The sequence below is a fragment of the Aphelocoma coerulescens genome, chromosome 2, assembly GCF_041296385.1.
Source record: "Aphelocoma coerulescens isolate FSJ_1873_10779 chromosome 2, UR_Acoe_1.0, whole genome shotgun sequence".
NCBI lineage: Eukaryota > Metazoa > Chordata > Aves > Passeriformes > Corvidae > Aphelocoma > Aphelocoma coerulescens.
In genome coordinates this window covers 54,929,695-54,955,426 of record NC_091015.1, presented here as the reverse complement: position 1 = coordinate 54,955,426, position 25,732 = coordinate 54,929,695, and the positions used below count along the sequence as shown (strand labels likewise).

Here is a 25,732-nt window from a genome sequence, read left to right as displayed (position 1 = left end):
CCCTTTCGGACCCACCCCCAGGCCATGGGGTTTGGCAAGGAGCAAACCTGAGGCATCTCCTGGCCAGTTTCCCACCGGATCCAGCTCTCTGGGTGTCATGCCCCAGGTTTGGGCAGCTTTTTGCCTCAAGGAGGAGTAACTATATTTAGTTATTCCTATTTACTTGCTTCATTTTAGCTGACAGCTCCAAGCTGCTCTGATGCTGCTTGGCCAGCATCCAGTCTTCGGGCAGGAGGTCTCCCGGTAGCTGATAGCAGGGGCACCATGTGGCTGCCATGAATCCCAGAGCCATGGGAACACTACCCAAAACCCTCCAAGGAATCCATCCCCACCAACGCTGCAAAGGAGACTCCCATGCTGGGATCAGAGCCTGCTCTGACAGATAGCACATCCCTCCCCAGCTCCTCAGCCTGGGACCTGGGTCTCCCCAGAAGGATGCCAGAGCAGGACAGCCTCCAATGGAGCTGCAGCAAATACCAGCAGTCTGCGAAAGACTGTAAATTCCCAGTGAACCCCACTGAGGTGCTTCTCCCCACCAGTCCCTAGTTCAGCCACTGAGGTCTGGGGACAGGAGTAAGGAAGAGGTTGGGAAACCATCATTTCACGGCATAACTCACCCCACTGTGGACTCTGGGCAATGACATTGCAAATTTAGGAAAGAGTTGACTCTGAGCATTGCTTAAGATACTGTCTTTAATCACTGAAATCACAACAGGCCAGTGGCTTCGTTCTGCTACTGGTCTTCATTCTTTATAAATACTTAACAGCACAGAAGAAAAGAGGGCTGTGTTCACAGGAGGCTAAGGTTAGTTACACCAGCACAAATCCTAAAACACTCTCTCCTGGAGCTAAGCTTTGGAGGAAACACAAAATAATTAGTACCATTCCGTATCGCTAGCCAGGCTCTGGATTTGCTTTCCAGATCCAGAAAGCCAGAGCCTGTGTGTGTGTGCCTGGGTCCCTGCCTGGCCACGCACCGCAGACCTGCTGCGTGGGGACGAGGGTTGGTGCCGGCTGGGAACTGCAGCCCAGTCATCCCTCTACCAGGGCCGCAGGGCATTCCTGCCTTTACAGGACTCTGCCATGTATTTGCTCGTCAGGACAGTTTCTTCCCATCTCCTGTCGTGTCTGAGTGGGTTGCAGATGTATGTTGCCACACCAGCTTCTGCCTGCCCTGGAAGAAAGCAGGGTAATGACTTTTATTGCTCAGGAAAGCTTTGCTTCTCCTTAGGAAAAGGGTGGGTGAGCAGTCCCAGGCCCTCTCTGGAAGATGTCTGCCCAGTCAGCTTCAGTAAGTACAGCCAGGCCCACTGCAGCCAGCGAGCAGGAGGACACAGAAACAGAAAAGGAAAATGAAATGCTGTGTGCTGATGAGAAATGCAAACCCCTTCCCAGCTTCTCCCAGTAGCTCAGGCACTCACAGGATGGGGGAAAGGGATGTGTATCTGGTCATAGCCCTTCCCTGCCCGCAGGTACTGACTCCAGGGGTATTTCCCAGTGATGAGGCCTGGGTCAACTTGTCCTTACATTCACGCACAGAAAGTTGCTTAAAATGCACCTACAAGCACTTGGTGCAGGCACAGAGGTGTGAAAGGCAGCTGTCTCACAGGCAGCACGTGCCACACGTCCACGTGCATAGACACAACTGCACACACCACCCCAAAAGTGAGCATATAGCAAGCAGTCAAGGCCCACATGGGACCTTTTTTCCAGAAAAATTAGATAATCCTTTCTTTGGAATGGCCAGCCAGACCCATGCCAGCTCTTGGAAGCCCAGTTTCTGCCTTTCAAGGCTGCCACATCACACCCAATTGCTGATGAAACTCCACCATTTCCAGACTAAGCAGCTATTCACTTTGTAGTAAAAAGATCTACCAAAAAAAAAAGGCATTTAAACCTTGAAAGACTGGGAAAACATTTTAAAAGCCCCCAAATGAAATTCAGAAACTGAAGAGCCACGGATCTTTTCAAATGCTCCTTACCAGAGTGTTTGAAACTGCTGTTCCCTGTGTTTTAACATCAGGGCAGTTTACTAAATTGCTTTGATCACAGGTGTTTCTTACACTTTACACAAAAAATGTCTGCTGCTTCTGTAGCTGGGGCTTTCTCCCAGCTCTTATGCAAAAATCCCTATTTAAATGAGTTTCTGTATTCTAAGCAATAGAAATTTAACAGCATGATCTGAATGAAAAAATCTTTTAAGCTCTGATTCCTGAAAGCAGACTTCAGGGAATTCACTTGAATAACTATTTGCATGAGAGTTACTCATTAACAGCACAATGAGACTTCCAAGGGTTCCTTACTCTAAAATCAGTCAGAAGAACTTGCTGGGGGAGGAATGAAGACTAACTTTTCATAGTACGTTTTCATAGCATCTTAATCAATTAAAAGGCAACACGGTTCATGTGAACAGCAAAACCCAATGAGTATCAGTCATGAGATAGTTGGAATTTAACAAGTTTTTTGAAATTCCTCTGCAGGGGACAAAAAGCCTCACATCTCCAGCTCCAGAGCTATATTTCCCTTTGAGGGAGCTGCCTGAAGGCAGGCAGTGAGGGCTTGGAGCTCCACAGATGGCTGGTAGAGGGTCAGGAGGAGGAGAAGATTCCCCTGTGCAGGATGCCCCTGCCTCCCCCCCGTGCCAGACCCGCTGTCAGGCAGCTGCAGAGCTGGGGACAAGCTGGGGAAAATCAACAGGGACTCAGACACTCACAGCCTGGGAGAAATAATACTGAGCTTAAATGAATTCAAACTCCCAGAGATAGAAGCAGTGGAAGTTAGCACACACAGGGGTGCAGGGCAGTGCAGTAGATACTTTAGCTTCAAAACCACAAGCTCACAGGCTCCTTTTTTAAGAGCTTCACACTGTCATTTCCAGCTCTTTGTAAATACAGGAAAGCAGAGTGTTGGCAGTTAATAATTTATAGGGGACCTCAAAAGTGGAAGCAGGGCAGCCTTCATTTCCCCAGCACTGAGGGATACAGGGTGGCTGACAGGAGTAAGAAGACACTGTGTGGGAGCAGAAGCCAAACTTTCTGGTGGTGCAAAGAGGGCTCCTGCAAGACAGCTTGCCACAAACTGCCTGCTTGAGGCTTTCCACAAAGGAAAATTGTCCTTCTCCCCGTACCCTTCTCTCCTGCTTATTTTGAGGTTGTGGGGAAGGCTGCAATGGTGAGACAGAAGTTTAAACTGCAGTTTAAAAAGAAAATACCCATCCCACTAGTGTTTCCAGATCTTTACAAAATGAAGGCCAAAAAATGTGCACAAGGGCTTGCTCTAAAAAATCAAGAGGTAGCAGAACCATGAGCTACATAGCATCTGGTCTCAGAGACAGCAACAGATGATCAAGGCTGGTGTTACCAGTACACTTCCAAAAACCACTTTGATATCTCAACGCCTTTGCTGCCAAAAGCAGCTCAGGGTGGAGAACTACCTGCCCAGGACTATCTGAATTATTAACTAGGGATCGTGAGCTAGTGTTATTTTCCATCTCAGCCCCTTCAGACAGTCCTAAGATCACAGTCACACTTTGAACACCCCCTCCCTGCTCCAGCCTAGCTGTGCTGCAGGACATAAGCTGATGTTGTGCTCTGGGGTGAGAGCACTACAGGATTTGCCCTGGCTGCTGTGGCCCTCGATCCATCTTGCTTGGATGCAGCACTGCTTACATTTTGTGTCAGCTCCCATCCCTTTCCTAACCAGCATTTGGAGGCTAAATTTAAAGCTCTAGGAGGGCTCACATATTTGGGGTCAATTTTACCTCCTCTAAAATCACAGGTAAAACTCTCAGAAGATATATTTCACAGTGGTAAAGTGCCCTCCCTTGAGCTTTCAGTCACTCACTGAAGGGATGCATGTCCCCAGGAAAAATGGTGCCGCAGAGCCAAGCTACACCAAAGCTCTGGATGGCTTCCAGGCTGGACCAGCCTCCAGCCCCGAGTGGCCATCCCTATCCTGAAGAGCAGCAGAAAGAGGGGGAGGCACTTGCAGCTGAATGGGGCATCATGAAACTCCATGCTAAGCCCATCAAGCTCCTGAGGCTGGGGCAGTTTCACATTTCAGCAATGGCAAGAGGATTTATTAGCACAGGCAGAGACAGGCAACTTGTTGCTACCTGACACCTGTGCTGCTCCAGATGGGTACATGTTGCTGTCTGACTACATTGAGTGAAGTTCAAGCTACATCCATGCTACTAGAAAAGAGGTTTAGTTGAACTATAATGGGTTTTCAGCATGGGCACGTTTTGGGAGTCCCAGTGCCATGGCTCAGCTAACTTATTGTAGTTTCCTCACTAAAAAGATCTTCAAGAATGCCATCCCATCCTTTGCTAGTCAGAACCAAGTTTACATCTTTAGCATAGATACATGAGGATTTAACTAATTTTCCACACAAAATGACAGAAAGAGTAATTAAGATCCCCAGCTGCATCCGAGGCTTTAAATTAAGAGCTTTTTGTTAAACAAAAGTACCAGTACATGAGGGGCTGCTCAGCTTTGGTATGTACAGAACACGCAGTGCAGGCACACCCATCACATATGTAACACATATGGGGGGAACAGATTTCTTTGACTATAAAGCAGGGCGGGGTCAAGAAAATAAACAATCTGCCTTCCTGCTTTCTCAGCAGAAGAGAAAGTAAGGGCCAAACTCTCTAACCCCTTGCTCAGATAAGCTGTTATTATTCATGGGAGCAAATCTGTTTATGCCAACATACTCATATGAGTTCAGGTTGTAGAGCTGGGCTCTAAATGTAACAAAGCCTTCATAACAATCTCGAGTTTGCTTCCCGAGCTCTAAATAAGCACCACTATGAAATGGCTTTGTGCTGGGTAAACACCATGAAAGGAACAGGCAGGCTGAGGGCTGAGCTGTGAGGACAGACTGGAAAACTCAGGCAACTGTCTGTGTATGGAGAGCTTTTTTCCAACACAAGCTCTGCAAGCAAGAATGAGGATGGATTTTCCCCATGTCCACACGTTCAGCATCCCGACCTTTCCTTTCCAAATATGATCCACTATGCAGACTCTGACACAGCAGACTGGCCCCTGTGTGTCATGCTGACACACAAGCCTGGGCCCCAAGTCATTGCAGTAGCTTAGCCTAGCTTGTTCCAGTTTTTTGTTGTTTGAAATGGGATGTTGGCCTCCAGTTGCCAGACAGCATTGTGCTTGGAGAGTTGGTGGTTTTACAGCCTTTTTACAGACTTGATACTGGAGTTCAGGGAATTAACTGAAAGGTCCAGGTGTGCCATTTTGCACAGACCCCTTTCTTTTCTTTTCCTAAAGAATTAATAAAAAGAGAGAGTATCTAAAAAACTGGTACTAATAGGTTGGTGTCCTTCAGGGAACCTGATGAAATGTGCTTTCAGGAAACAGTAGACTGACGGGATGTCCCTGGCAGGCAGGCAAGCCAGCCTCTGGTTTTTTAATTGTGCATGGCACGATCCGAGTTCATAGGCACGAGAGCAAATTGTGCTTTAACTGGAGAATCTTCCAAAATGAACCCAGAGGAATCTCCAGGCGGCAGAAAAAGGCACGTAAAAGTAAACTGATTGGTTTAGGTAACATGCCACATTCTTGGTCAAGTAGACATGGTTTGATGCAGCTGAAATCCACAAGCATAGAAACTTTGTGAATCCAGCAAAAATCTCTCATGTCCTTGTACAGGAACTTTGCCGACTTGCAGAAAACATGCACAGGAAATCAGCTGAAGGTGGGAAGAGGGAGATCATATAACAAGTCTTCTGTCCCGGCTTTCCAACGCTAGCCACGCTGACTAGTAGTGGTGCTGGTAGGCAGCTGCTGGGGTTGTGCCATTCTCTATGTGTTTCAGGTGACAGGAGTGACAAAGCAAATGTTCATCCAGTGGGTAGCAGCGATGCCCGTCTTCATCGTTCAGTTCCATCCCACAGTCCTGCAAAGAGAGGCCACGCAAATTATTAGAGCTTGTGTTCGTCTTCCAGTGTCAGCTGGGGTCTGGCTTCCAGGAAAGTGATTTTGTAACAAGGACAGAAGACACCCAGCCAACAGCTCCTTCCTAATAGGTCCAGCATGTACCATGAGGAGAAAAACATCTAACATAGGCACTTTGATGGACAGCCTTGTACAAATTTGTTTGAAGCAGTTTTATTGAATGAGCTTTATCTTGTGGTAAGGTGCAACCCTCTTACATGTATTTTAAGCATGCTCGTGTCTCCTTACACCGTCAGGTAGGATTCACCTCTTCACATTACAGTTGTACTGATGTGAAATCAGCTTGTGGAGTCAGGGCCTCCTTTCACTGCATTATAAGCACAGTGAGGAAAGACAACTATTTATTTTAATTCACCATGCAGAAGTATGGAGGCTTTCTGAGAAGCCCTGCATGGAGACCAAATGGTTTGTAAGAGCTGGCATCTTGTGGAATTTTTTCTTGTGCAGCCATATCCTTTCTCCAGCCCCAATGACACGTTCATTTCCCATGAGAGTGAAAGTAATTTATACCCCACAGGATCAGTCACCACCTTAGCATTTTTCAACAATCTGACTTGGAAATCAGATACACTAATGTGATCTGGAGCTTGGGGCTTCTGAAAGGCAGCAATAGACCTTACTAAGTCACCATGCTTCCTTCATTAATGAATAAACTGCCAAATTTGAAAAGCAATAATTAACTTGTTGCCCACAACTTTATGGATAGCAAATGAAATTACAGCTGAAACACGTTGCTGCAAAAACTTTCATCCTCAATCTGGAAATTTCTCAGTCACTGACAGAAAGGGTCTCACACTGCAAGGTTTGCACTGCTCATCTACTGCTGCTGGAAGGCAGCAGTAAGATTTATTTCCATCTTAAAAAGAATAGCAGTTATGACTATGAAGCGCCCGCTCCCCGAGAAAGCTGCTGACCTACCTCGCAGTGGTAACATTCCACATGGTAATCCTTGTCCATGGACACGACCCGAATGGTCTCATCAGACCCCTGTGTGCATTTGAGCAAAGCAGAAATTACAAAGGATTACAGCAGGATCAGACACATGCACTCTGTAGATTGCTTCCTGCAACAGAATGAATGTTGAGGAAATGCATTTGGGCAGCTGGTTGGAGACCACAAATAAATCCTGCCACTTGCAGTTATTTTTACAGTCAATAATAAATATTTTTACAGAGGATATCTGCAGTCAGTATTGACTATATTGCAGATATCCTCTAAAATGTGACACCAGAAATGTAAAAATGTTTAACAGTGACATCTATCAGAAATCACATATTAATCACTTGCTAATTTCAATAGATCACATTTTTCAGCATTTAAAATTAGTTTTGTCCAAGATTCATCTCCTCCAAGTATTAAAATGAGTTACATTTAGGAGTACCACCAGCATCTATTGACATAAAGGAAAATTCTCCTGAACATAAAACTAGCAGCAGCATAATCCTGCAGGAGATGAAAAAAGCATCCTGGCCAAGGAAGAAGAAGCTTCATTATTGAACAAAAGAAAGGTCACATCTCAAGAACAGTGCATGAACTTAGATCAAAGGGTTGCACTCCAGAGGAAGTGACCATCTCTCCCCATCCACAAGCACACTTGTCTTGACACAGGGACAAGTGTGAAAGAGAGCAAGGCCTGACTCTCCTCCCCTGAGGGAATATGGAATAAAAGGCTCTCACCTCAGAGGGCAGAATGGGAAGTCCACACGCTGCACACTTTGGAGCTAAAACTCTGGAAGAGCAACAAGGAATTGAAGGCAAGTTATGGATCAACACAAAAAGAGAGGCCTGTATGTTCTCAGCGATAACATGAAAAGCTGCAGCTGTAAATAACTTACCCACAGGAAAACTTTTCTTCCCAAGATCATAAATTCATTTTAGCATTGATTTTAAGTAATGCTTGGCACACGTTGCTCAATCAGGCAAAAAGAGTATACTTTACACTTAGTGCCAGAAAAAATACAAAATTCCCTATAAAATTCTTGGCTGCTACTGAGAGATTTGGAAAAGAAAATGAGGAGGAACTGAGGAGGACTGTCCCCAGAAAAATACATTGAAAGAAGTGGGAGCCTCAGGGCAGGAGACTTCTGAGAAAATACCACATGACTGTACATCTTCTTAAGGCCTTATAACACAATAATTACTTAAATTAAATTGCAGGGAAATATGCATTATTTCAGAATAACGATGGCATACAAGGGCACTAATCTTGATTGTAACAACTCTAATTCTGGCACAACACTGAAGAGCTCCAAGGGCTGCCTGAGTAACACTTAATACTCTCCCTGCTCAGAAAATGGAGCAAGGACCAAAGCAAGCCAGAAGGACACAAAAAGTGTGTGCAGCTCTAATATCATAACTACCAGCCAAGAGCACAGCCATTTTATTTTACTGTCTAAATAAGAAGTGATTTTGAAAGTGGATTTATCAGTTGTTTAATTTCGAACTGGGTAAAAGTTTTGCTTTGCGGGTTCAGTGGCAATTCTTTAAAAGTCAAATTCAGCCCTTCAACTACTCAAAAAGTAAATCACATTGATTTCCACAGGCATTCACAGGCTTACCTTAAAGCAGACTAATTTTGTACATCACTGAACAGTTCAGGAGCACTATTTATCACTGTCTCTGCTTTACAGAAGGGGCAGCTGAAGCCCAGAGGTTATTTGACTTCATCAGAATTACACAGGAGTCAACAGCTGGATAAGAGGAGAGGGGAAGAATTTCTAGGGTCTAGCCCTATCCTCAAATTTCTAACCCTGTCGCTATTTTACTAATCTGCACTCTTAACTAGCTGAAAAGCTAAATTAGAGGCTTGTTGCTTGGAACATCTCTGCTGTTTATTTTGCCCTTACTTGTGGTAATCTCTGACACAGTAGATTTTGTTTTCAGAGTCTACAGTGAATGGCACACCATCCAGACACTCGTTGCAGATGACACATCGGAAGCAGCCCGGATGATATGATTTCCCTAGAGCCTGCAGGATCTGCAACAGAGCAGGAGAGAGGAAAAATGCACATGAAGAGCCAATAAAGATGAAAATAGTAAACACACAGCTTTACACCAGATAATGCTGCATATTTATCAGCAGGGCTGTGTCTTTTTTCCCCCATCTCATCTGAAAAATCAGTTAACAAGGATGGAAAGGGCAGCTGGAATCAATATATAGCACCTGGTTCCAGAAATATTGATTATTAGCATGGGTAAGAAAACAATTTAGAGACTCAGTCAAGGTATTTAGCATGACAAAGGATAGTGGTGACAGAATTTAAAGGAGAGAAAATAATTTCTGAAGTCAACAGGTAGAGAATACTTATCAAGATCACAAGGCAAGATGTACCAGCTGAACAAAGGAAATACACTTTTATATTCTCCATGAGAAGTTGGAAGTAATATTATTGCTAGGTTTTCATAATTCCTTAGATATTGAAGGGCTTTGTACTTGCTTTGTACTTGCTTTGTACTGGCTTTCTAATTAGCACAGACTATGGAAACTGTGTTGAACTCAACAGCTGCAATTCACTACCTGGAATACCACGGTCAGTAGAAGGATCAGACTTCTGAGTAAGAAACAGCTTTTCCAATTGTGATGCTTTCCAGTGTAAGCAGGCAAACAAAGATAATTAATGATAAGCATTAGAAAATGCTGGGAGGTATGCTGTGAACCAAAAATTCCTAATTTCTTTGCCTCATCTGTAGTCTTACACCACCAGCTATACTGGTCTCCCTCTGAATGTCCTACAACTGAATGCTGACCCCCCAAGCATCCCCCACCCCATGCACATCTGGAATGGATGGTACCTGCTGTAGGCTAATCCTGCTTCACAGATCTGAACTCTGAGGTCTGGATCACACACTGTAGGTCAAACCTGCTCCCCAGAGTATCAGTACCCACAGAAAATGACAAGGAAGTGACTTCATCCAGAAGACACGTGGGAAGCCACAGCTTGAGCGCAGGAAAGAGAGGCTGAGAGAGCTGCACTGATGTCTCACAGCAAGGGAGCACTGCAGAGCCACGACACTGCTGAGCAGGAAGCATCAACAGGATTACAAATACACTGTCCAGGGAAGCCCAAAAAGGGATGAAAGAGCTGGAGGCTCTGCTTTTCAACACCCACTGAAAACAGGCAGAGCAGTGTCTCTGTACCACGTACAGTAGCATGCCAGCTTCACTTGAAAAAAATCAACAAAAGGCTCAGAGGATTTTCTTTCTGATACCAGTCACACTAGGCAAACTACCAGATGACAACAGACAGTACTGGGTATGAATATATTTTTCTTTTGATGCATTCTTCTAAAAAGCTGTGGGAGTTTTTTCTCCTTAAGCAATTGTCACTTACCATGTCCATTATCAAATGCCCACAAATGAAACACCTGTCAGCTGACTGCTGGAAACCGGAATACTGCAAGGACAAAAAAGAATTCACTTAACATTTCACAAGGCCACTCAAGCACAAACAACAGTGTACTGTGGAGTGTTATTTGCATATTTGTTATAGGTCCTTTTTCTGTGCTCCTTACACAGAAAAGCTAAACTTTCCAATGCTTTTTTCGTTATATAAAGGTTTGAATGGGTTTCCAGAGGATATAAATAAAGACACCAGACTGCCCAGTTTCAGAAAGAGTACAAATTCCTGTAACTTCCAAGTCCAAACTTTAACTTTAATTTAAAGTACAAAAATAAATACCATAAATACACATGCAAATAAGGCAGTTACTAATAAGACTTATTACATGCTTATTTGACCACATGAGTCTACAAGTCAGGAACCTACTTGTGTTTATCACATATTCATGTCACAATATCTGTATAGATAGGCCTGGAAAGCCAAATTTTTCTTTGGTTACATGGTCATAATTCTGTTGAAGCTTCTCTGAGGTCAGTGGTATTGTCCCAGCTCCTTCTTAGGATAGCAGTCAAGTCTGGCCCAGGGCAACGTTTTTGCTGTTTTTGCTGAGATCTATTGGTAAGGAACTGTCTGTTGTGTCCACGACATGCACCTTGGGCACAGCACATCATCTGTCTCAAAGATGGAAATGCAAACTCGGAAAATAAAATATTTTAGGTGCATTTAATCAATCTTTTTATTTTCAGCCTGTGTAGAACATACTGATGAGAACAAAGAAGATGAACTTACCTCTCTCTGACAGAAATCACTAGGCTTCACCAATACATAGGCAAAAATGGCTTTTTCAAGTCTCAAGGAAGGCTTAATCTACCAGGACTCAGGGGAAGAAGGGTGTGTGGCTTTTTATCTGCATCAGCCAAGGAGAGAGCTGTGGGGTTGCTTCATGCTTAGGTACCCTCATACAAAATCCATTGAGGACAACAGAAAGATATCCATTAAGATATCCATTAAGTGAAAAGGGAACTTCACCCATTCATTCTTCTCTAGCTATTCATCTCACTCCTGCCTCCACAGTATGGCCACGGAGACAATGCTTTGAAGGAGACATCACAACAGATTATGGCTTCAGCTAGGGGCTCTGTGCCACAAAACCATGCCCTCTCACTCAACTACTTCCAGCACCACATGTGGGCAGCCACTGTGGCTGGGGCTGGCCCTAGGTAAATGTTGGAGCAGAAGGGGCAGGCAGGATGCTGGACCAGAAGCATGTGAAACACAGGCAAAGCTGACAGGCAGAAAGGCTGTGTGTCTGCTGGCAACCCTGAGATGTCTCATTACAAGAGTCAACTGGGTGCTTACCAGGAAGTCTTCTTCACAGAACACCTTTCCATTGACAAAATAAAAGGCTTTTCCTCTCAGCTTTCGACCTAAGGGAAAACAAAACCAAGATAACAAAAAGATCAGCAGAGAGCAAGGAGAAAATGTGAGCAAAACCTGACTGCTGAGAAGCAAACAATGAAGACATCCAAGGACAGCTGTCACACAGCAGGAAAAGTGTACCCAACCCCAGCACATGTCTTCCCAGACTCCAGCCCACCAAATCTTCTTCCACTGGTGGTTGCTGATGAATGCCAGTTGGTGGATCTGGACAAAAGTCCCACCTCTGGGCAGGAGGTGGTAGCTTTGCAAGCCTGGACCGCGTCCTAGCAGATTACCTAGTGTTGTAACTCTGGGAAGAGTGAGTGAGGATACACTGACTCATGCTGGAAAACACCCCAGGAAAGGAGCAAGGAGGAAAGAAGAAAAGGCATACAGAGAGTAACCCACACTTGACTTAATTCCTCAAAATGTCCCAACCTTGCTGTTTTGCTATGAGCAGCAGCTGCCAGACAAGGCACTGCAATACCCGAGCACCCACTCTGCCCCACCAGAGCACTCAACAGACTTCTCTGCTGCCTACCAGCACATTTGTTACTACAGCTGCCAAAAAAAGCTTAAAAACTATTTAAAAACAATTTTTTAGAAAATCCGAATGTCATAATTGAGACAAGATGACAAAGTTTTTCCAAGAAAGGACTCTACACATGGAGAAGATTTGTATTTACTGCAGCTTTTGTGTTTATGCCTCTCATTCACTGTCTGTTTTCAGTTCCATGTAATCATGGCAATGTTTGCTCAGGCTGCCAGCACTCCTAAAAGCCCTGCATTCCCCCAAGAAAAAAGGGCTAGGATTTGTTTGTTTATAAAAAGCTGCTCCTACCTCTTTGCAGCCTGGTTTCCTTATTGAGCCCAGGTTTGAAATACAAGCCTGGCACTGGAATGGTTCTGCACTGGAGCCCCAAGCCCGTGCCAGGAGACAGTACCCAGGGCAGGGGGAGCAGCCCTGCCTGGGCACAGCTGGAGCAGGACCTGCTGCAGGCTGGTTTTGGACCCCTACCAGGCACTGCTGGAAAGAAATTGGGTCTGAGACACTGGGACCCAGAAGCCTCCTGCTTGACATGCTGAATGTCCAGTATCATTAAAAAAGTGATTGTCAGCTCCTGGGTGTATAAATGTAAACGACACACGGGACTGGTCTGGGGATCACTTTATGGTATGCACCTACCCAGCAGACTTCAGCGAAGAACCATGCTGGCTGCAAGGCTTTAGGAAAAGGAGGAAGCCAAGTAAACCCACTTGAAGAAACTACAATCTTTACAGTCTCCTGCATACACCAGAGGGCACCCTCAGGCTGGGAAACAACTCCCGCTGCCTATTTCTTCCTCTGCTGCTCTCTGCTTCTCCCTGCCCACTTCTGGGATGGACTTCTCCCAGTCTCTTCGAGGTGAGGAAGCACTTTCTTATCATACAATTCGGAAGGCAAGATACAGAAAAAGCTCACTTCCCCAGGCTGCACTGGGAACTGTCCCAGTGGAGCACCTTGTGAAATGGAGATGCTCCAGGGAAGCTCCAAAGTTTTGCCAGTGAATTGAGGCAGACCAGCTTTCACCAGCAGTGCCCTGCCAAGGTCTCAGGCAGCATGGCAGGTGGAGGACAGGGCACTGTGCTTTCTCAAGGAATGAGCCCCGGTTTGCATGTGCAGGAGCTTCATGGTTAAACTGTGGGCATTGCTCAGCTCTGTGTTTACTGGACCAGTGCAGGAGCCAAAAGCACATGGCCCCATCATACTCACTGTCCCCCAATCTCTTCTAATCCCTGCTAGGGACAACTATGTAACCTGGAGGTCAGATATAACCCAGGGCAGCAGCCCATCCTTGCACCAATGCAGACATTAGATAGGACATGGAAGAAAACTGGACAAATCTGAAAGCATCTGAAACCACTCTGGTTTTTCTGATTTTGCTGAAACCGAAACAGGACCCAGAGTTCAAAACAGAAAGTATCTAATCTGGGACATGTAATCTTTGTGGCTCATAACCCAGGGTGTGTATTTACATGATAACTCCACCACATGTAATCTTTGTGGCTCATAACCCAGGGTGTGTATTTGTATGATAACCCCACCTGTGTGCCTGCCTGTCCACAGGTAAGCCTGGCATGCTCACCAGCAGCTCTACAGTCACAGTGTCTGAGGAGGGACAGGAGAGCCATGGGAATACCTGAGATTTGCAGCACCTTTGTCAAAGGGTGGTCCTAAGCAAGTTAAAAACAAGCCTAATGCAGCAAGAAGTACTCTTGAAAATCTCCCACTGATTGAAATATGGCACTGGGATTTGGCACTCCTAAAAATGAAAAACAAACAAAACCACTGAACTTTGGTTTCATATTACATGGTAGTGAGGGCTCCAGTTCAGTGCAACGGGCAGGTGCCCAAGTGACTTTCCCACCTGCATGCATTGTGTCTCCTTAAAGATGAGCTGACAGTGGTGAGGAAAAACATATACATGGGGCCATGCAACGAGGAAATGCTTCTTTGGATGAAGGCCCTCGCCTGGTGCATGAACAGCAGCCATTCCAACAGAAGGGATGAGGTTTGGATGGCTGCCACGATGTCATTCTTCCATGGTGACAAAAAAAGCATTTACCAGCCATTCTGCATCCAGTGTATTTTTAACACAGTGACATTAGCAGGTTGAGATTGATGGCAACAGACCTTCAGTGAAGGTGCCACAGCCAGCATGCTATGTCTGGGATTCTGCTGCAAGCTCGTTCAGCAGAGGGATAAACCCCTTTATAAAGGATTCATAATCTGGCCACGGGCATTACATGAGTCCCTGAAGAAGAGCTGCTGACACCAAGAGCTGCTGACACCAAGGACAGGGATGATTTAATTATGTTTTTTAGGGAAGAGGTGAGCATTTTAACTATTTTTAGTTCTCCATGACTCTCTTTAAGCTCCTGGCAGAAACGTAAAAGGAAATTAGCAAAATCCACAAGTACCAGGTGCTCCTGCAGCCACCGTGGGAGTGGTTCATGCAAACACAGCCATTTCTTCCTCTGCTGCTCTCAGCTTCTCCCTGCCCACTTCTGGGATGGACTTCTCCTAGTATCTCTTCAAGATGAGGAAGCACTTTCTCATCGTACAATTGGGAAGGCAAGATGCAGGAAAAGCTCGCTTCCTCAGGCTGCACTTGGGACTGTCCCGGTGGAGCTGGGACGTTCTTGCTGCAGCCACACCAGTAAAAGAAACAGCACTGGGACTGCCCCACAGTGCAGAGCAGGGCAGCAGTGCCTTCTGTCCCTGCACTGAGCTCCCTGCCATGGGGTAGTGCCTTAAACTAAACCAGTCCCTCTCAAAAGCGATACTTCTGACTGGGCCCTCAGAGGCTGGCACAGGTTTCACTGGAGCATGAAGATGCTGATTTATTTTCACCAAAAGGAAGGAATGAGAAGTTAAATGGCATATAAGGAATCACTTGTTGATAACTGCCTACTTTCAATATGCATCATGATGAAGTATCCTTTGATAAACCCAGGAATATTTAATGCATGGCTTGCTGCTTTCAGGATCAGTTGTGCTATTAGTCTTATGCTGCTGGCTCCTGACTATATTTCACTTTCACTTCACCCTGAATTTAGCTAATCTCACACCTGAAAAGATTCAGACAATTAAAATTCTTTGGCATTTCAACCTTACTGTCTTCACTTGTTGTTACAAGGTATCTTGTTCATTTCTCTGACAGGAAGTTTGAGCCCTGAGCTTTCATGTGCTGCTCATCCCTCACATGTCTGTCTAATCTGTTTAGCTGTGGGACCTTCAGGATGACCTCAAGGTCATTTCAGCACCAATTTCAAAATATTTCAAGCTTAGTCACTAGTGCCTTTGTGCTAAAATAAACACACTTTGCTTAGCAGCTGATAATAGGCATACCATCAGGCTGCACTCCCAGGATGCCAGTGCTTTTGTCCACCGTTTTCTCAAATGATGGCTCTCTCCTTTTGAAGTTCATGCAGAGAGAGTTTTATGAGGGACTTGCAGTGTCCCTGGCAAGGAGGATCCTGGGAGATGCATCATTTGCTTGCTGGGGAGCTGGACTCGACTTTCTCTTTTGAAGTTGCTTTTCCATTATTTATGAAAAGGACAATGGCAGTCACAAACCCCCATTCAAAGACAAGAGATAGCTCGTGATACATACAATGGAAAAGGGCCATGTCTGGATCCCAGGGCTCTGTGGGGATGCATGACCAGGATTGCTGCATTGCTGGACAGGCAATATGTGGACTTCACTTGTCACTTATCTAAGCACCATGGAACTCCCTGTGGTATCTGCACAGCAAATGGGCAAAAATCACTGCTGACTGGCAGCTACTCCTGGGTCCCTTCCATGCTGACAGCCCTGGGCCTCTGCCATTACAAAGATCAGTGCTTTTTAGAGTACCACAGCTGTAAAACAGATTTGGATATGTGATTACTGATGGCAGGTTAAATTCAAAAGGATTTTATTTTCTGGGTTCATTGGATGTAACCTTCTGACAAGCAGGACAGCAGGTTGGAAACACCATCAGCCTGGCTGCTAAGGACCAAAGGAAGCTCTACTCAGTCCTGAGTGGCTCCGGCTCAAGCTGCAGTCCTTCCCCCAGTTTCCATTCTCCCCATGGAAATCTGCGAGGAGATTTGGATTAAAGAACCTACTCTGATCCATGCACACCCTTCATGCAGTAAAATGGGTACAGGCAGAGCCCAAGGACCTTGGCTCCTCCCAACCACTCAAAAGTCCCTGCTGCCCACAGCACAGGAGCCCCCCCATCCCCAGGCAGCACGTGTGTTTTGGGAGCCCTCTGTGGACACTGCTGACAGGCAGTATGGTGCCCTACCCTGTGCAGCAGACTAGGTCAGGCATCAGAGAGTTCTGCTTAATTTCTGCCATCTGTCCCATTTCTGTTTGCCACCGTTAAAGATGGGTGCAGCACTGAGGCTGACACAGAAGCGTCAATATTTCCAATTTGCTCTAGAATTGGGCCTGCATGAAAGGGTCACTTCAATGCCTGTACATCCTGCAAATCAGGTAAATGGCACACATCCCAGGGCAGACCAAAATCTTGCTGAAATCATGGGCAGGAGGATAGGATATCTCTGAGAAGAAACTGCTAGGACACAGTAACTCCATTACCATGTAAGATGTTCAGTTTCTCTCAACTCCACCAGCTGTATGTTAAGATTGCAAAACATACCTTCTGTGCTCTCACCATACATGAGGCAGTAGGGAAAAAAACAAACAAACCCAAGCAAAAAACCCTCAAAACTCTGAGAAAACGATCTGCTGCCTGAAAGCCAAAAACATGCTCTAGCACATGGAAGAAAGGTCAGCAAGAAAGTTCAGCTGCCTCTAACGGCACCACAGGTGAGGGCAGAAATGGATCCCCAGAGGAAAACACTGCAAAACCACAGCACACCACACAAATGAGCAACGCATCTCCTTTGCTGATGGCATACCAGTGCAAGAAGATATTCAAGAGTTCTTTTTAGGGAAAACCCAGAGAAGCATCAAAATTCAGAGGTAAAATACAGTCACCCTGGGACAAAGCAGTGCTTTTGATCCAGATAGTCCCTGCTCAGTAACTGGTTTCCATCCCAGTGCTCCACCACTCTGCATCACTCTAGAGACTGCTGCCCTGTTCCCCTAAATGCACCAAAACAAGGTGGCTGTCAAGAGCTGGCCTCCCACCCTGTCACCCAGTGACTCATCGAAACACACAGAGCCTCAGAGGAGGAAGGAGGGGGAGGCAAACTCTGTGACCTCAGTGAATGTAACTGTCATTGAAAAGACATGAGAGAGTAATTTTTAAATTTCTCTGGTTATGAAAGGGGCCTCAGTGTTTACTGAGACACTACTCAGAAAATTACTCACAGGTAAAACATTGCAAGAAACCCACTAAAATCTTTACAGCACAAATTAATCCTATGCCTGTTCTTAACAGAAAACAGTACTTTGAAGATGGCATTATAAAACAAAAAGACCAGAAAGACTGGAAATTTATTCCACTAAAGATTTCAACCTTTCTTTTCTCCTCACGTTGTCCTAATAATTTCAGACTTTCAGCCAGCACTAAAACACATGCAATTGACTGAAACCGCTATTACATTGATAAATCCCTGACTGCATTCCCTTGTGTGAGCTGAACACCTGTACCTTTCCATCAAGGATATCTACTGAGGACACCTGATCCATGCCAAAGCCCCTTCAGCTCAGGCCCCATATCACTACTGCCCTGAAATCTGGTCAGGAGAGGAACAAGTACTGTCATCTTACTGTAAAAGCTGCTCTGGCTTTTCTCATCTATAGCAAGCACTTCTGACAAACAACAGGATTTTCACCAGTGAGCTGAGACTGAAGACAGCAAAACATAACAAAATACCCATAAAACCATAAAAAAGTCAGCAAGAACATAACAGCAATTTAGACTGAAGCAGAAAAATGTGCTGATGAATTGTCTGTCCCCTAAACTGTAAATCCAGACAACCCAAATATTTTTTGACACTACTTTTGCTAAAAAATTGTATTGTTTACTATGCAGACTCTGGCATGATAACTTATTGAAGGGATCCCAAGGATGTATTACTGGCAATGCTTTGCACTCTCCACTCTGAAGATCTGCACATTTCTCAAGAGAGTTGATTGGTGGGGTGGGTTTTTTATCCAATTATGGGCAGTAAGTCCTGTCTCCACTAGAAGAGATGGCAGTTTCTGCATCTGAAGATAACCATACACATCCATGTGGCCGTGGGGAAATTCAGTTGGCAAGGCTGGCTATCCTGCTGTCTGGGATTAAGTCACATGTGCAGAAAAAGGTGACTTTCTGCTTGTAAAATTATTTAATGGTGCCAATAAAAACCATGGCATTCTTGTTCTAGGAGTTACATACCAGTACAGGACTTGTTTATTCAACATAATTAGCCCAAAGACACCAAGAGTTGCATTGCTCTAAGTAGCCATGCTTTATAATCACTGCAGCAAGACTAATTAGCCCAAGCAGAGAGCTATGCTTGCAGAAAATACTGCTTTGATATCTTAGCTACCTAGTTTAGTAAATGACCCTTGATACCTCTAAACACAACTATATTTTGAAATATTAAATAAAAAAATATATATACCCAGAAGGTGGCAAGAAGCAGCCAGCTTGTGTGATTTCAAAGTCACTGGAACAGCAGCCTGTTAACCCCTACACTGAGACAAATATTAATCTGAGTTTGCAAAAACAGAGAAGAAAAATAAGGTAATGCAGTGATGTCGACATGTCAAAGATTGAATTCCGTAATCTAGCAAAGCATGCAAGGTTTCCAACTCTTTGCAGTAAGGAGCCAAACTCTGGTCCTCATTTTGGCCCTCGTGTTGTAGTTCAACATCAAACCCTCCTTCAAATCACCTTGCAATCAGTTCTTTCTTTCTGACTTCCTTCCTCATCTACTGATTTCCTTCACAGCCATCTCTAACGCTTCCCTTGCACTTTTTTAGCTTTCAGATTTCCTCTGAGGACCAAGTGGCTCAAGTGCAAGACCCTTCTGCTATAAATTACACTGCTAGGAGAGCTAAAAAGGTCTGTTTTCCAGGCAACCTGTGGTATTTGGATACAAGCCGGGCTGAATCCTGAAGAAAACACTGAAACACTAAAACTAAAACAGCAGGTTAGAGTGATACTGTCTAGTTAAATGTATATAATTTATAAGGTCCCCTTACAATCTAAATAGTAAGTATCAAGATCTGGAGACACATGTATCTTTTGTATTCTGAGGAGGTATAAAGTAGCAATTTAATTTAAATGGTTAATGTGTAACAAACCATTTGACAGCTACAACTGTTCGTCCAACAAGCTGCAAAACCCTCCCAAACCTCAAGGCGGAAACAGACACCTTGAGCATGCAGGAAATAGCTCAAGGTGTTTGGAGGACTTTTTTTTTTGTAACCTACTTTCATGGCCCTCCTGTAAAGCAAATATCATTTATTACTAATCCTGCAGAAAGAGCCTGAAGTTTTTTTCCTCTCCCTCTCTGCAAAAGGCTGCCTTGTTTGTGCCTCTGCCCTGTAACAAACAAGAAGATAAATGAGACATTTATGCCAAAGTAATAATTCTAAATCTGTTGGTTTGACCTCTAAGCCAAATTTTCTGCATTACATGCCATTGGCTCAGATAAGACAGTACATTTTTCTCCTGCCAACTGAACCCTGTAGTGTATGCACAGCCCTGTTCAACAAACTGGTCTAACATTTATCTCTGAACATAAGTGTATTGGGAAGCAGAGGGCAAAGGAAATTTGGCACTATGAGGTATCATCCCCCACATAACCCCTTGCTTCTTAGACCCTCTTGATTTTCTCTGTTGGAGAAACCAGTGCACATTTGGACACAAATCCAGCTAGGAGCAAAATTAGAAATCCTTGCTAAAATGAAAACAGCAGGACAGTGGTTATAAATATCTGGAGGACAATATGCTTTACCTTAATAGGTAATTTTGCATATTTTATTTATTGGAGTGGGGGATATTCAGTGTTCCACTAGAGCAGAAATTTTAGGACTGAAATCATGAGCAACCTTGACTTTTCCAAAGTCAAGTTTGTACTGGATGGTGTCCAAGGTGAACTCCACTTGACCTTAAAAGCACTACTTACTTTTCAACTAGAAACCAGAGTTTCCACATAGGCTGCTCAAGATGTGCTTTGCAGCTAGACAGACAACACCATCCAAATAAATATTTATTTTTCTGGCAGATAAAATGGTCTCATCACATTTACTGCAGTGACACAGGTGTGTCGAAAGCCTGCAGAGGGGCATGTGTCCTCTCTGGCTGAATGACAGAGTGCGTGCCCTTTATCCCCGTAGCAGCTGATGGTCTGTGGGGCTGGGAAATTACTTTGGGCTGCGAAAGGGGGGATTCCCCTCGAGGAGGTTTCCTTCCTGAGTGCAGGGCAGGAGGGTATGTATCTCCCCAGGCAGCATCAGGCAGGCAGCCACAGTGCAGGGTTTGATAAACCAGAAAGTCAGCCCAGCACAGGCTGGGCCGCAAAGCCCCGGAGCAAGTGACTGGTGCACGAAGGCACTGCAGACCGCAGGGGCAGTGCAGGAAACCACCCCCTGCACTGATGGGTTTCTTGCAAACCTTGCTGCTCACAGAGGTCTGTGCACATGAGGGAAAACACCACTACTATGGGGGCCTTCCTCTGGCACCACTCTTTTTGGAGTGCTGGGAATCCCATGCCACCACACTCCTTCCCCTCCATCCATCCATGCCATGCTGCCAGTTTCCACTGCCTCCAGTTTCCATTTTAGTACAGCCACTGCCACAATGGGAAGGACTTGAGCTTTCATGATTACTCTCCTAAATGTAACAAGCTGATTTATGTTCTCACTTATATGCCTTGCATTCCCCTTTTTTATCTTGTTTTGAAATACAGTATTTTCTACTGAGTGAAATATCCTTACTGCTCCCACACCCCTTGCTTTCCCCCCTCCCCCATCATTTTCACTAGCCTTATTTTTTAATTTTACTTTCAGTTTGAAACCCTTTGCCCCAGCACATCTACTCAGCACATTTCTCAGTTGCAGCCTGGGTAAGAGAGAAATGGGCTTCACTTCGCTAAACTTGGCTTCTTTCCACCTAAGTCTCACCTGATATCCACACCTTTTCATCTTGCACTGGAAACGTTTGGAAAGGGTTGACTTTTAGAATAAGCAGCAAATAGCTATTCTTTCAACCCTCACCAACCCACCTCATTAGAAATGGAATTAAACTAATTTTAACCAAACACAGACAAACAAACACATAACCACGGATACCTCTGCAACCACAAGTACCGTTCTAGTGCTGGTCTCCAAATAAAGACTGTAAAATTCATTTTAAAAGGAGGATCAAAAGTGTTTCTTTCTAAAGCACCAGTTGCATGGTAGTAATTTTAGAAATTTAAGACAGCTCAAACCTGCTGCTGGATTATTTTTAACAGGAGCTTTGGGTGCAAGGGCAGTTCAGAGACTGCCTGGCCCTAGAGGGCGAGAGGTAACTGAAGCAAAGCCCTGGCTGCAGCCAGGAATCTCTCCATGGGAGGAGATTCATTAATTTCAAGTTAATTTTTAAGAGAGGACAGAAGAGTAAGCTGCTGACTTCTGAGCCTCTAGGAAACTGCCACTATATGCAAAAACCACTTTCTCTTTTCAGTTTTCCCATTTTCAGTCAGATGATGGTGAAATGCTCCACTAAAAACATAGGTGAGGGAGGGCAGCTGGTGTAGGACAGCTGGGAAATGGGCATAGTTCAAGGCTCAGCTATTATTAAAAAGCATATACATCTTTCTATATTTATTCCGACTTTACAGCTCCAAATAAAACACATGCAGTCCTGATGAGTTTACAACTCTAAATACAGCTCAGGAGGAAAAACCCTAAGCCTCATCTGGGAAAACCAAACTCATACATACCAAAGCAGCAGAAGATTATTATTTTTTCTGCCACCACATATTCAGCTATAGTTCTAAAAATACACTAGCGCTGGAGTTAAACCTAACAAAACAGAAAAACCACTGTCTTACAAATAAAGCCACGATTTAAAATGAAGTGGCCTGTTCTTCACTCCAGCTCCATCACAGACCTCCTTGAAAAGCTGCTTAGGAGGATCCATACATTGCTGTACGCCCCAGCAAGCTCCAGATGTGGGTCTGACAAGTGACCCACAGGGAGCTCAGCAGGGCCAGCTGAACTATTTACTCTGCCTCTTGGGTAGATTTCACAGGGCTCATCATTGCTGCTCCCAGCCTGATATCTGTGCACAGTAACCAGTTCCCTTCCTGCATAAACTATAAACCAAGCTGGCAGAGACATGCCCCTCATCTCAGGGCATGGCTGCATTTCTCTGGAGAAAGAGAGAGCAAGATGTGTAACCTGGGTCATTTATGCACCTAGATGCTTTGACTGGAGGTCTTTCAGAGGGTCAAAATGATTTTAGCAAGTAAAAGATAATTCTTGCAGCAGAAACACTGTCACTGGATTTACCATGCAGCAGCTCCATCTGAAAAGTAAAGCCTGCTGAGACAAAAAACATGTCAGCTAAGGCATACTCACTGCCACTTTGAAAAAATACTCTTGTAAGTAAGAAAATGAGGATATAACTGACAGGCAGAGGAATGAAAACAACCATCCCCCATACCAGAAGGCAGAAGCCTGGCACAATCCAAAATATCTTTTCTACATGCCTTGCAACAATCCATTCAAAAACAAACAGCAAGAACCACCACCAAGTCATATAGCTGCAGCAGACTCCAGCTGGCAGATAGTTTAATAACTGCTTTCTTTTTTTCCCCCCTTTACACCAGAAAAATGTTAAGCCCAAAGAGTTTGCTGCAGGGCCTGGCACCAGTGTCAGACCAGGCCAAGGATACTCACTGCAGGCTCCACAGGTGAAGCAGCTGTCATGGTAGAGGTTGCCCATGGCCTGGCAAGCCTGGTTTGCTCCATACACACCCTTGCTGCACTTCACGCAGGTACCTGGAAGACAGAAGAGGGAGACAGAGGTCACAAGTGGGACCTGAGGGGATGGCTGGGGTCACTGGTTGGGTGACAACACGTGTAGCTCATCATGGTGGCTGAACAGCTTAGGACCAAGTGGTTCACTGAAGCCACAAGATGTAGGTGACATCACCATCGCCTGCCCTGAGAGATGCTGTTAACAGTGGTCATGACGGTCATCAAACCTCCAGGGTGAAAGACGTTTGCAAAAAAATAAACTGCACAAGAACAGTCCTGTCCAGGTGCAGTGACATCTCCTTCCTTCTCCCATCCTTCCTGACAACCTTTATATATATATAAACCTGCTGAAGGACCCTCACAAAAGCAGTGAGTATTAATGAGTGGTGCTCAGACCAGCAGTTTCTGCCACTTACCGTATAAGATAAGCTTGTTGGTTGCAACTGAGGTGAGGAAAACACAGATCTTCACTTAGCTCCTTTGAATAATCCATTTCAGACCCCAGTTGTGCCTGCTGAAGGCCCTAATGATTTCCCAACAAAACAGAGCTAGACTACCTGACACCTACCTCTCTTACCGAGGAAAACGGCACATCAAGCCACTTTACTTACTTCAGGCATTACCCTGTGATTGTGACAGGCTGTTTTTAAAGTAGCATCACCCTTGAACTACCTCTAAATGAGAAACTTGAACCTCTGTTTAAGCAAATAAATAAGGGACAGTGTGAAGGAAAAACAGATGATGTGTTTCTGTCTCTGGTCTGTAATGACTCCGATGTGACTTCACCTTCAGGTCTCTCCTTGCACCACTACCCTGTCCCATTCATTCTGGCTCTTAAAATCCCTGGTCAAGGGACTGTCAGTCACACCTCACTCCTACCAGCCCAGGAGGAGGGACAGCATCATCTTGGTGGAGATCCTTAGTTATGCCAAGGTTGGTAAACAAAACTTCACCTCTTTTGGGGCACTGCAAGCTCCAGAGCAATTGGAAAAGTCTGGAGAAAGTTAGGAAGAAGTCCACTGTGCTTATGACAGTGCTGAAAAGTAACTCAACTCTGGCAGCACCAGGCTTGCACTGCCAGGGTGGGTAACAATTTCTTCCTGCAGCCGATAGCCATGGCCGTCAGTTTTCACACTCCATGGATAAAACCACTCGGGAGTCCCTTGCAGTAGCATACACATGGCTGCTGAAAAGCTGACACTTGGTTTTTGCAGAGCAGACCTGGCTCTCTGTGCTGCAGCTGCCTGTGTGCATTCAACCAGCACGCTGAAAGCCGTCCCAGCACTGCGCCAAGGCCCGCTGCACTCAGAGCCAGAGTCCAAACTGACACAAACCTGGAGAGAAGGCTGCAAAGAATAATTAGTTACTTTGTTTTGTCCAAATCCTACTCTAACTGAAATGCTTGCTTGGCTGTGGGCCCACCCCAGCACTCAGGCTGGCACCAAGTGAGCAAAACGTTCTGGTTCTTTTTGAACTGAGCAAGTTTATCTCATTTATTGAAAGAAACATTTTAAGAAATATAAATCGTACAGGCATTAGAAAAAAAGATTAAAAAAAAAAGGTCAAGGCAGAGATAATAAAAAGTTGGCTTTTCAAATGGATGTGCTCTCCCAGGAATGTGCACATTCAGTGGCAGCCTGAGTTTCTGTGCAATGATCTGACACAAGAGCTAACGACTCAAAATTCCCTCTTGACTACAGCAATGCCAAGCAGAAAGTTTCGAGAGCAGAAAACCTGCCAATTTTCCACGACACCCACCAGGCTTTCCACAGAGCTGACACATTTATTGCACTGCAAGCGCTGCATTTTCCCCTTCTCCGTGCCAATGAGCGGCTGCTCCAGAAAACTTCACCAGCATGCTCCGATTTCCTCCTTTCCACAAAGCAACCGGGTGAACCCTGACTGTGGATGAGCAGCAAGAAGAAGCAGGAGGCAGAAGGCACAGCAGCTGAGTGCAGGCACAGCACCCAGTAAAGATGCTGGCAGGCATAAGCCACTATTAAGTATGCTAAAGCAAACCCCATGGAGGGCAGAAATTACCTCTGCCATCTCCTGTCTATCCCATTACGCTTCAGAGCATAGGCATTGCCCCTCTGGGTTCCCCAACAGGACTGATCCTGCATGAGCTGTCAAGGCTCCTGCATCTGTACCAAAACCTTCCTCCACCTCCCAGCCTTCGACCACCCTGACCACCTTGCCACCTTCCTTTCAGGCCATGCTCCATTTCACCACCTGATTAACCCTTTTACCCACTTCTTTCAATATTTAGGCCCCTAAAACATGGAAAATAAAGTCATGGAATGAAAGGGCTTTTAAAATAAAGACAATGTTTTCTGTAAAAACTGTAATGTGCTCAATTATTCAACTATGTAATAACCAGACATGCTATAAATATTCCTACATATCCTGTGCCAAGGTTGACAATTGAAAAATGGCATTATGGCACATCTGAATCTAGTTTATGTTCTTACATGTATCTGCTAAATCTTACTTGAAAGCCTATTAAATCTCAGTAGCAAGTGAAAGTACTCTC

General features: G+C 45.0%; 1 protein-coding gene across 1 annotated transcript in view; it reads right to left on the bottom strand.

Annotated features, from left to right (window-relative positions):
• Positions 1-675: 675 nt before the first annotated feature.
• The window catches only part of LIMD1 (LIM domain containing 1), a 33,652-nt gene continuing 8,595 nt past the window's right edge, over positions 676-25,732 (bottom strand). The window contains exons 2-8 of the mRNA XM_069007541.1: positions 23,119-23,220; positions 11,672-11,739; positions 10,304-10,366; positions 8,819-8,949; positions 7,650-7,701; positions 6,891-6,959; positions 676-5,913 (exon numbers count right to left, since the gene is read on the bottom strand). Coding sequence (XP_068863642.1) covers positions 5,776-5,913; positions 6,891-6,959; positions 7,650-7,701; positions 8,819-8,949; positions 10,304-10,366; positions 11,672-11,739; positions 23,119-23,220 — 623 coding nt within the window. The 3' untranslated portion in view covers positions 676-5,775. The remainder of the gene's footprint in view (positions 5,914-6,890; positions 6,960-7,649; positions 7,702-8,818; positions 8,950-10,303; positions 10,367-11,671; positions 11,740-23,118; positions 23,221-25,732) is intronic.